The sequence below is a fragment of the Octodon degus genome, unplaced genomic scaffold (assembly GCF_000260255.1).
Source record: "Octodon degus isolate 3935 unplaced genomic scaffold, OctDeg1.0 scaffold00031, whole genome shotgun sequence".
Taxonomy (NCBI): domain Eukaryota; kingdom Metazoa; phylum Chordata; class Mammalia; order Rodentia; family Octodontidae; genus Octodon; species Octodon degus.
The window spans coordinates 10,599,861-10,612,598 of NW_004524607.1; the positions used below are offsets into that span (position 1 = coordinate 10,599,861).

A 12,738-nucleotide genomic window follows, 5' to 3' on the forward strand; every position below is an offset into this window, starting at 1 on the left:
GTGGCCAGCTCAGCCCACCAGGGGGCGGGGCTGGCTGGCATGTGGTGCTGGGGGATTGAACCGCGGTCCCTGATGCTCTGCTAAGCTTGTTCTAAGTAGGTGCTTTAGACCACTGAGCCATCTCTCCAGCCCCCAATCTGATCCATTTCAAGTATGGCTTTATGTGTTCCAAGTCTACATATGTGCTCTCTTACTAAATACACCACTACATTTTCCTCAGCATTATATTTTTGAACCCTGTATATATGAATATTCAATCATTTAATTTTAACTTGAATTCATTCCCAATTTTACATTTCCCTGTTTGTAGATACCAAGTTATTTCTAATCTTCCTACTACCAATGGTTCAGGCTCCTGTGGGTGCTTCCTCCTGTGTCTGGCAGGGTTTTCTTTTAGCCGAGTAACCAGAGGTGTAGCTGTGGTGTGGAGCAGTGAGCCTGTCAGCCTTGCCAGATGTTTGGGAATTGGTGCCTCCAGCAACCACACTACTGTGTAGGAGAGTTCACCTTTCTCATATCCTTATTAGCTCTGAAATCATAAGACAGTGGCCGGGGTGTGGGTTCTGTTTGTACTTCTTTCATTAATTGTGCAGCAATTCCTACCTATCACCTATATAAATCTTTGTCATCTTATTCAGTAGTAGTTTTCCTATTTATTTGTTAGCATAGTTGGATTTTGTGTACTTATCTTTAGTAATCTGTGTTGATTATGTCTTTTTACTCTCACCACTTTATTTTTATTCATTCAGCTTTCTTAAGATGTAACCTACATGCAATAAAACACACTCATGGGCTGGCAAGATAGTTCAGTGGTCTAAAGTGCCTGCTTAGGCAAGCTTAGGCAAGTGTGCAGGGACCATGGTTCAAACCCCGGAACCACATGCCACGCCAGCCCCACCCCCCAGGTGGGCTGAACTGACAAAAACAACAGCAACAACAACAACAAAAACATACTTATTTTGAGTGTGCACTTCTTGAATTTTGGAAAGTGTGTGGCAGTACATACTGAGCACAACAGTCTAATTACAAAGCATTTTCATAATGCCAAAAAGTTCCCATGTGCCCCATCGTGGTAACATTTTTTCACCTTTCTCCTCTGTAATTCAGACTGGTCTTGAACTCCCTATGTAGGCTGGCCTCAAATAGGTGGCAACTCTCAGCCTCAGCCCCCTAAGTGGTAAGACTACAGGTGTACGCCACCATGCCTGGTGGCAAATATTAAAGGTTTTACCTCTGGGTGGTTCACACTTTCTTTTACAACTCTTTATGTTTTATGTTTTTCCCCAGTGATCTCACATTACTATAAAAATTCTATAAAGTTATTTTTTTAAATCTCTCAGATAAAAGCATTTAATTAGTAATTTTGTTGTTGTTGTTTGTTTCCCCCTTGTTTATATTCCTTTAGAAATGGACTGCAGATTGGGAAGAATTGATTAATTAAATATTCTGCTTGGTCTTTGCATGGACACAGGAACTATTCTTCCATTTCATTCCAGTTTTTAAAATAGTATATTTTAATAAAAAAATAAATTCTAAGATCTGACTGGTGTTATCAAATGTTTCTACAAATATTTGTAATTTTGTGTTGATATCATAGCTTAATTATATGCTTTTATGAAGTCTTTTTTTTTTCAAACCTAAAGATTGAACCCAGAGTTCATCCCAGCTCTTTTTAATTGCTTAGTTTGAAATAGGATCTTGCTAGATCACTGAGTGCCCCAAGTAGGGGTCAAAGTCATCTTCAGGGTGCTGGGATTACTAGTGTGTGCCTCCGTGCCTGGCTATATATATATATATATATATAATTTTAAACGATTATTCCCCAAGTGAGGTGATTTAAATAAATTTGCCAAAGTTTATAATGTCAAAAGTGACTATCATAAAATAATATTTTGGAAAAACTATTATAAAGACACTATATTTTCTTCCATTATCTCTTTTGTAGGTGGTCCTGGCTTACTGGTATCGCACATTCACAGGAATAATGAATTTATTTGGGGTAGAAACTAAGGCCTGCTGGAACGTCACCAGAGTGGGATTTCCTAGTCAAGTCGAGAGCTGTGAAGGTCTGTGTCTCCCTCCAGCCCTACTGTGCTGTCCTTAAGGCTTTCGTAAACACAAGAATCAATGTATGCGAACAGCCGTGGCTCACATTTTCCTTTAAACAACACTAGACATTATTCATCTCAAAGGTTATTTTGTGCTTCAGATTTCTGAGAAAACTCTGTAGCTTCTAATTTGAATATCAATGTAGAATTTAATTTCCCTACTAACTTAGCTTAGTATCAGGCAAGCTTGAGTAAAAGTCTCCCATATCAGAATGAAGTAACATAAATAAGAGTATTTTTTGGATTGCTTCCGTATATAAACTTTGGGGATCAATTAGTCAAATACATACTTGTAATAACGTATTAATGAAGTAGCAGGTCTGGGAAATAGCTCAGTTGAATAAGTGCTTGCCTGGCAAGCGCAAGGGCCTGAGTTCAATCCCTGGCTCCGCAGGGGGAAAAAAAAAAGAACCATTAAATGAAGTAGCACACACATTTAAAAATCAAATTCAGGTTGTAGTGACAACATTGCTTTATTACACACTTACCGTCCAGTGGATAATTTTAGCCAGGCTCTTTCTATGTATCTTCTACATTGGTGGCTTTGTCAGAAAACTACTTTGGGAGTTCTGTAACAGTTCTCCAATTAGTGGTCACTGCTGCTTACGATGTGTGCAGTTTAGCTCTTTGACAACCCAGGGAGGACGCTGTCCCTTGGGACTCCTGTGCAGAGTCACACGTGCCTACCTGCATAGCACTTCACAGGTGTTGCTTTATTTCTTCTACTCTTCACAACATGACTATTTACACTATTTACACTGCCATGCCGGTCCCGCTCCAAGGGCGTGTTGAGACGGTGAATGAGACTGGACATGGTGGCCCTGTAATCCCAGCACTTGGGAGGCTGAAAAACAGGAGGATCACTATAAGTCCAATCTGTGTAGTCCTTGCACTTACCTAAGCCTACCTAAGCTTGCCTTAGCATGTGCTTTAGACCACTGAGCTATCTTGCCAGCCCCCAAACCATCACTTTGTATGGGGAAATATATGGTACTTCCTAAGTTCTCAGTAAGTGACAGGTTAGATTTTGGCACTTAGAATGCAGCAATGGCCAGTGAGCATGGCCCTTATCCTCATGGAGCCTGTACTGAGAGGGCTCTTGGCAGGCATAACTATGATGGATAGAGCAAGTAGGAAAATAGGGTTGCGGAAAACAGAAATATTTGTGGAGTAGGAAGCAGCATATTGAGAGGTCCTTCATCAAAGGGGACCTGAGAGAAGCCTGGATTTTTTGGAACAGAGGGAAGGCAGGGAAATGGTGAGCTATCATCCTGGGAGTACGAGACAGGATCTCATCATGGTGGGCCATTAGGTGGGGAAGGCTTTTGTACTTTATTCACTGAGGAGCTTTAACAGATTCTTACCTTGAGCATCATTTTGCTAGTTGTATGGACAGATTACCATTGGGCCCCATGAGGCCAGAGATTGCTGTGCTCTGAGCACACAACTGCTATAGAAGACATCTGTGAGGTGCCAGGTCTTGGGAGGGACCCTGGAAGTAGAATCAACAAGTCTCGGTATCTGATGGGAGGGAGGAGGAGAGTGAAGACTCCCATAACTCTACTTGGTTTCAACCTTGAATAATTAAGTCCCTTGAACAGTAGAAAACATAACAAGTACAGATATGAACTGCTGCGATTCACTGTATTAGCTTGAGGTCCTAGAGAGAGATGTCATGATGCTACCTGGATAGATAACTTTAGGAAGAAGAGTGTTTGGAGCGAGTATAGACTTGGACTCATCACTATGTAGATGATACTTGGAAGTGGAAGATTTTTCTTAAGGAGACTATGTAGATTGAGAAGAGAGGAAAGCAGGTGACAGACGCTAAGGAGGTCTAGTGTTGAAGGAAGGGTTCATAAACAGGAGAAGTTACAGGACAGACTGCAAGGAGTGGCCCAGGAGGTACAAGGGGTGACAGAGGTCAGCCTTCAGGTCTTGGCCTCAGCCAGTCAAATACAAGAAACTTTTGGCAAGTTACTTAAGTTCTCTATGATTTGTTTTCTGAGGAAAAAGATACTTTCATGCCAATTAATTGAATCAATTTTGTCTGAGAATTATGGTGAAACGATGATTATAAAAGAAACAAAAAGCACTCCACACACAATCTTACACAGTTAAATCACCAGTTTAAGAATGAATTCCATTCTGGGAGAACACTTGTTTTGTTGTATGGGGGAATCAAACTCAGGACTTTGCACTTGCCAGGCAGGCACTTGTGCCACTGAGCTACATCCCCAGCCGTGAGAACCCTTGTAAGTCAGATTCCTTTGTAAGTCCAATAAAGTGAGTCTTACATACCTTTGACATGAGTATTCAATGTAACACATAAAAAAAACCAAAGGCAAGTTCTTTCATTGTCTTTGAAAGTTCACAACTTGAACGTTTGTGCATCTGGGCCTTTACTATATGTATGTGGGATGTATTAAGATTGTAGCTCTTGATAATAATGGACCATATACCTGGATCATCTCAAGGAGACTAACGCTGCTCCTTGAGGTAAGAGACTTTATCTTACTTATCCTGGAGCTTAGAAAAGGTAAAGATAATGTAATGGCTTTCTCTTGGAGAGCCTCAAAAGGCTCTACAGATAGTCCCAGACACTGAGCAATGGCAGCAGCATCCTTACTAATAAGAAACCCTGACAATTATCTCAGTGTAAAAACAGAGGAACTTATAAACATAACCAGACAATGCACTATAGGGGCTGGAGATGTAGCTTCATGGAGAGCCCTTGCCTAGAATGAACGGGGCTCAGGGTTTGATCCATAACCACCACCCCCTCACACACACGTACTCACCTTACAGATATATAAACATCAGTGAAACTATGAAACAGAGCATCAGTCTGAAAGCACATGCGTTCAGCAAATTCCTGGGCAAAAATCACTGAGATAACTATGCCTCTTGCTTTACAGCCATTTGTTCACTAAATGCTGAATAACCTCTGTCTTTTCAAAGGATTGGGAGACCCTGCTTACTTTTATGTGGGTGTGATTTTTATCTTAAATGGACTGATGATGGGATTGCTCTTTGTCTACGCTGCATATCTGAGGTGAGATGTGATTGAGTTTATAAGCAATGACTGATAGCTGTTGATGACATTTAAAAGAGATTGAATGGGATTTATTGATTAAGCATAGGAAAATTTATGCATTTACTTGATTTTTTCAGATGCTTGACCAATGTGGGAACTGTCACTAAAAGCACTTTAAATTAGGCCTCTGTTTTATTCTTAGGGCAATGTTTTTTTAAATTAAGATTTCTCTGCCCAGGTTTTAATGAAGAGACCTCTCTTCCTGTGTAAAGTTATTGCATTAGTGGGATCTCTGGTTAGCATTAGTTATGTGAGATTAAGAAAACTGTAAAAGAACTGTATGTCCCGTACAGCAGACACTTGCATTGCTAGCCTGCCTTTCTTGCTAACGGCACCACAACTTTGTTCGGAGGAGCAGTGCGTCCAGTCTAGGCGATAGGCTGAAGTTGATTTTGACAGTCATGTGTTTTGCTCCCAGTTTTCACTGCTCCTTGGAAGAGCCATATTAATTAGTTTTTTGCCAGTGACAAGTAAGGGACCTCAGAAAGCATTTGCCTTTCTCACATTTCAGCTGTTCCTTCTCTAGTCCTTCCAGCTTTTACTTTGATGTGACTCCCGGAGCCACAGCAGTCAGCCTGTGGCCATGAGGAAAGTCTATAAAATAGCAGACATATCTGGCCTACCATGCTACTAAACTATTACAACAGACACTTACCTTTTATTTTTCTGTTGAATGGTACAATAAATCTCCAAACCATTTCCACCAGTCCTGTTAGATTTTTTATTTCCTTCAGTGAAATAAATTCCTAATTAAGTCGTGCACCTTCTTTACAATATTATCATGAAATTCAAAACATTTAAAGTTAGAAATCTAGATTTAATCATTCAACAAATATTTATTGAATTTTCATAGAATTTATGTCAATATAGAGATTATATATGATAGGTAAATGGTGACAACCCAGTAAAAAGCACAGCTAGCCTGAATCTAAGGCTTTGAGCAGGACCTTCTGGAGTAACTCTAAAGGAGTCTGAGGCAAGTTCATTGATCTAAGTCTTTTATGGATAATTGGGCTTAATGGGCTAGGTATGGGTGAGGTGGGGTGAAGGCAGGCATAAGATTGGGGGAGCGAGCATAGCTGGGGACCTGACCATAGCAGCAGCTACTGTGCTGTTCTGGGTGTGCTGTGGCCAGGCAGATGGAGCGGGTGAACCATGTCCCAGCAGGGCAACCGGGGTCATTACAGGATGTGGGGACAATTGGGTTGTTCTCAGAGCTCAGACACTTGCTCTAGGAACTTGGGCAGCTGCAAACAAATGGGGTCGGACCTATCAATATAGACTCTTGTTTTAGGGAGTTTCAGGCATGAAAATATGGGCACAGCATTAATGAGAGTTAGAGGCATATTTAATGTTGTAATAGTTATCCTACCCAGCATGGTAGGCTAAAAAGAGTATAAGGTGCAAAAGTTGACAAAGAAGTAAAGTTTTCAAAATCAATTCACATCATTGTATATGTAGAAAACAAAAACAATTATACAGTATTTGAAACAATTAGAAAGTTTATGATGACACCTAAACACAAAAATTTAATACACAAAGTTATAAATTCTAATTACTAGAATAAAAAAATCCATGCACTAGCCTCAAAGAGTTTTTAAAAGATACTGTTTAGAATAGCATTATAATCATGAAGTTCCTAAGAATAAGCCTAACAAAAATAGCTATTACCTTCATAAGAAAACTCCTAAGAGTTTAAGATGCATTTAAGAAAATCAAAATAAATGGAGAGATACCATGCTTCTGGGTTGGAGGAGACAGTTATCCCAAATTGATTTACAGATGCAATGCTCTACCAACCAACATTCACTTATATTTTTGTTGACCCCTGTGAGCTCATTCACTTAGAAATGCAAAGAGCCAGATATAATTAGAACATCCTTAAAAAAAGATAAAACTCTCCTTTTCAGTTTGTTCTGTATCATAATGCTAATGTAAATAAGATGAAATGCTAGGCAGGTAGATCACAGGAATGGAGTAGAGGCCAGACACAGAAATGTGCATTTAAAGACCCTTGATGTATGACAGAGCAGATATTGCAGACTGATAGGTAAGGACAGCCTTCATAAACGGTATTGGACCTGTAGATGAATAATCCCGGGGTCAGGATTATGGCTGTCTCAGGGACTTAGAGTGTAATCATTTCTCTATCTCAGTTACTTATCTAGTGGCTAGATGGATGTTTAATTCGTAACAGTCCTATAAACAGAAGAGTTTATAAACTTCTCTATGCCATATTGTAAAACTTTGGAAGGATAGCTTTGGGATAAGTTTTAGGCTTAAGCGTTCTAATTTTGAGGATAGTTTGCACACATTTTTTTAGGGAAACATTTTATAATTTACATATAAAATCTCAGAAACCATGTAAAATGACAGAAACATTTGTTCTTTAATGTGGAAACTATTGCACAGCTGTGACGAAAACTCTTAAATCAGTGTTTCTCACTAGGAAGGCTACCAAGAATGCATGCCTTCTCTAAATTGGCTACACAGTTTTGGAATATCAGGTACATTACTAGCCTTCAATCTTTAAGAAGGGTGTGTGGAAGTAACCATTACGAACTATAGAAATGTCACCAAAACTGTGATGAATGAGACTGGGAAACTGAAGTATTTGAGAAACAAAACAAATAGGAATTTGGGGCACTGCCTTGGAATGTAGGTACTCTGTTTCTGTTCCTTGGGTGAATAACCATCAAATGTTAACATGCACATTTAACTTGATTAAACCTACATTGAATCCATATCTTTTCCATTCTTCTGATGAGTACATGCGATCATAGAATACTTTCTTGTCTCACAAGTTAGCACCATGGTCAATGCTCCTGTGACTCCTCCCAGCAGCCAGGATTAGTAGTAGCATTTTGGGGATTGCCAGTCCTTGTTTCTCACGCCTTCCTTCTTTCAGTTCCCTCTTTTTTGAAGTGCATCTCTTGAATCTCCTTTAGAGAGAGTGTGTATGGTCACCCACTTCCCAGTCATTTTCCTCTGCTTGTATTTTTTTAACCCTTCCCTCCTTCCCTGCCTCCCTCCCTTCTGTCCCTCCTTTCCTCCCTTCCTTCCTTCACCCATTCAGTGTGGATCTAGGGATTGGCTGTGGTGACCACACACAGCCACAAGAAGGCAGCTGTGAAAGGCCTATTACTCTCCCATGCTTATTGGCTGCCCTCAGACTGCTACCTTCAGACTCAGCAAAAGAACATGCACAGTCACCCACTTCTGTTGCAGTTACTCTCAGTCACTTAAATTCAGCTTCCAAAGACAAAACTGCCTCCATTTGTATTACTCAAAAAATGTGATATGTTTTTTATACTGGGGATTGAACCAAGACTAGGTTCAAATTTACAATCCTCCCGCTTTGGCTTCCCAGAGCACTGGGATTATAGGTGTGCACTGCCATGCCTGGTTTTCATTTTGTTTTGTTTCGTTTTTGGGCGGAACCGAGGATTGAACTCATATCCTTGCGTTTGCCAGTCAAGCGCTTATCCTACTGAGCCATCTCCCCTGCCCGCCATGCTTGTTTTAAAAAATTATTTTATGTTCACTAATTATACATTTTATTTAGAATATATTTTAAATATAACAAATTATAAAATTAGATTATGTTGTATGTACAATTTGTATGCTTGTACATTCAAGATTAAAATAGTGGCTACATGGGTACTTTTGAAATTTTTACTTGGGTTAAGTATGGAAAAATGATTTTAAAATCTGAGATAATTTCTGGAAAAATCTCACCTCATTTTACATGACTTGTGATTTCATATTTTTTTACAGTGAGACTCAATTAGGAGGACTAATTACAGTACTGTGCTACTTTTTCAACCATGGAGAGGTTTGTTTTCTAGAAAATAATTTTTAAGAACTAGAGAAACTATATAAGAACAAGGAAATATAATCATTAAAACAATATATAGTTGTATATTAATTGTGACTTGGCAATATTTGGTAGAACTTTATCTTGTAAGTTGGTATTTTAATTGTGTTGATCTAAATTTTTAAATCATTAGAACTTAAAATATATGGAATACCTTACCCAAGCTTTGTGAGTGCTTACATGTACATGTGTTCAGTAGAATGAAGGAAACACTGTACTTTTTCTATGTCGTAACACAATTATGTTGAATTAAAAGTAGAGATTTTAGTCCACCAAAAGGAACTCATAGAAATTTACGTAGAATATGATGGATTCACTTGGCAAAATGTTGCACAAAATGCTTTCGATCTATTATTTCAACCTAAAGTGAACAAATATCTTGTGATTAAACAATCTGTTGACATTAATTAAAAGGTTTGTATTTGAGTATATTAGACTACTGGTGGTATGAGTTAACTTTTTATACAATTGTTATTCATCTTCCAAGGTTTATAATTTGAGTTTCTTATAGCAGTTACTTTTTAAGACTCTTGCAGAGTACTGTAACAAGATTTTAAATCCTTGCGAGAATCTTTGATACATAACTTTTTTCATACTCTGATCTGTATGTCTTAGAAATTGCCTTAAAGTATATATGAATATTTAATACTTACATTCATGCATCACATTACTTACATTATGAGCCTCCCCTCAGTAATTCTCATTACTTTCAGTTGTTTTTAAATTTTATAGTTAACTCTTTGATGTATTACACACACTCACAGCAGATCTTGACTACTTGTGCCACCTGGACTTGTGATGTGTAAACTCTTGGTGTTTGGGAATGCCCCAGGTGACACCTGTTTGCGTATTGCTGTGGCAGGTCTGCAGCTCCAGGCTCAGAATGTCTGGGTCATGTGTCAGGCTGGACTGCGGATCTGGCCCAGGAGTTCTCACAGTCCCCATCCCTGCCTTCTTGGTGGTTGCTGGGGCTTGCTTGTGCTTGGCCTCATAGAACTTGCTCTTGTTTTGGTCGTGGAAGTTGGTCCTTCTATGCCGAGGTCCCACGTAAGGAGCTCCAAGCTTTGCCTGCTTTCAGAAGTAGGATCCAGCCAGGGGAAGCCAACCTCTGTGTTGGGTGAATGGTGTTTGCTGTCATGGACCTGATGTGAACCTAGACTTCATTCATCTCAGGCTACGCGTGTGATGTGGACGCCACCTCTCCGTGAAAGCTTTGCATATCCATTCCTGGTGCTTCAGATGTATATTTTAACCATGATTCTCAGGTAAAACATAGCTAAGTCATGTCAAGTTAAGTTTCTTAAAATTTGCATCAACTGGTTATAACTGCCTTATTTAGGTGTGGTTTTAGTTATTTTAAAAATAATCTGAATATAGTTAAGGTAATGTAATATTTATCATGCAAATTTGATCTTCATTTTAAGTGTTCAAGCTACAGGTTTTAGATGACTATATTTACTAAATAAAAATACATGTGTTCATACATGATTTGCAATGATTCAACAGTTTTTAAAAAATACTATATTTTTTGTTCAGAGCTTCTGTACTGGCCTTACTTTCCAAACTGTGTTTTGATGAAGAATTCTTACATGAGCTGTGAAAAAAGTATTCAGTGTGCAAAAGAATTTGTAAAATATTGAGAGAGACAGAGAGACAGAGAAACAGACAGAGACAGAGAGACAGAGAGAGACAAAGAGAATTCATTATTGAGTGATGCTTCTACCAGTTCAACCAGTTTTATCTCAGTTGTTTTTGTCAGATACATCTTTTGTTGAGATTAAATTTATAAGCATTTCAGAAACTTAAGAAGTCTGAAAAACAAAATAAAGTATCATAAATAACTTTATAATAGAATAAGTTTCATAGAATGCTAGTGAAAGCTCACACTGAAAGCAGTAATGAGCAGTGTCTTCTCCAAAGTTCTACGGAACTCACAGCACTTCAAGATTCCACTTCTTGTGAAAATTATTTGTGTACCTGTCCTCCTTCCTTTTCTCTTCTTTCTTTCAATTGTAATCTGGTGAATCAGGCATAAACCCAGAAATGTCTACATCTACATCTTCATATATTTAAGGTACTACACAGGAAACAGAGACCAGGCCCTATTTATTTCTAGTCACTAAGCACTTAGCACCCTCCCATGTGAACCTTTGAGGTGCTCCTGTGATAGTTGATTAATTGGTGGTAAATTCTACAACCAGGGAAGGCCATGCCAGCTAATGCCTGGTGTGTCACCTGCCTGGCAACTTTATTTGGGGGATGCATTTAATTTTGGACATTTAGTTTTAGTTTTGGATATCTCCTTGTCCAGATTTCCATGTTTGTTCAGCACATTGCCTCCTATGAACGAATGTGGTAAAGAAAGTTGCTCATGACCACCCCCTCTTCCTTTATTCCCAGTTTAATTACAAGGAAGATGACTTTTTTTGATTGAGTCCCTGATTGATTGTTTGACTGACTGACTGACTGACTGACTGACTGACTGACTGACTGACTGACTGACTGAGGTGATGTCAGTTTGGAGAGGCAGAGGTTTCATAGAATGCAGTATGTGCTTCTTGGAATATTTAATACTGTATCCTTGAGGGCACGTGCCATAATCTTTTTTTTACTTGAGTCAGACGTAATTTTTGTTTAATAAAAACAATATTAGCAAGCGCTAGATGAATATTTTATGATAGTATTACTAACAATTTGAATCTTTACATTTTTGCTTTCGAAAAGATACCTATTACAAGAGTTATTTATGAAAAACTCAGTACAACCTTTATAAAGGCAACAGTTGCTGTTTTATTTATAGAACACATTTGTGTTTCTTTTTGCATCTTCTAAAACATCATAAGCTCCTCTATGATAGGAAGTGTTGGTTTCTATGCTTTAGTTCTTGCAGAATGGATAATTTAACCTTCAAATGCAGTAATTCAACTATATCCCAGAATTTTTAATTTGTTGTCTTAAAATTTTTTCTTAAATTTTTCCATAGTTATTAACTTATTTCACCAACACTTATACTTTTCTTCATTATTTTCTGAAGCACAAAAGTGGTGATATTTGCAGACTGTAGTGATGTTGAGGGGATAAACACCTGGTGGCACTCAGTGCCACTGTCCCATTCTGTTTCCTTCTGGCTTTCTGCAGGTATATTTAATTTTGAATGCCATGCCTATTTATAGGGAAATAGTCTTTTATATAAATTTTTTAAGTTTCTAAAGTAACCTCTTCATTGCTTGCTTAGGACTTTCATATTTAAAGTACTTTATTTAAGGATAAATTATACATTATTATTTCCAAAGTGCTTTTAGTCCTTTTAATAAACTGACTTTTAAGGTTAACTATATTATGCTGTATTATATCAAAGGTAAGAGGATCATTTAAGTTTTGTCATTTGCAAGTAGCTTTTATTTTTAGTAAGTGGCTCTCTTCCTGGCAAAACTTACTGACCCCACTTCTCACCGCTAAGGACCTCCACCAGTTACAGAAGACCCTATGTCGCCCTCTGTCTCGCCAATGTTGCCTTCATGCTTCCCTGGCAGTTTGCTCAGTTCATACTTTTCACACAGGTAAGATGATGTCCAACTGACTGAAGTTGGATGCAATATGTTCTTGGCATTTCCATAGAAGTTTTAAAGTGTGATTCTGGGCTGGAGAGATGGCTC

At 38.4% G+C, this 12,738-nt stretch overlaps 1 protein-coding gene across 1 annotated transcript in view; it reads left to right on the forward strand.

Annotated features, from left to right (window-relative positions):
* The window catches only part of LOC101585557 (probable C-mannosyltransferase DPY19L2), a 131,562-nt gene that overhangs the window by 17,034 nt on the left and 101,790 nt on the right, over positions 1 to 12,738 (forward strand). The window contains exons 5-9 of the mRNA XM_023713371.1: positions 1,946 to 2,066; positions 5,070 to 5,163; positions 8,983 to 9,040; positions 10,256 to 10,347; positions 12,543 to 12,642. Coding sequence (XP_023569139.1) covers positions 1,946 to 2,066; positions 5,070 to 5,163; positions 8,983 to 9,040; positions 10,256 to 10,347; positions 12,543 to 12,642 — 465 coding nt within the window. The remainder of the gene's footprint in view (positions 1 to 1,945; positions 2,067 to 5,069; positions 5,164 to 8,982; positions 9,041 to 10,255; positions 10,348 to 12,542; positions 12,643 to 12,738) is intronic.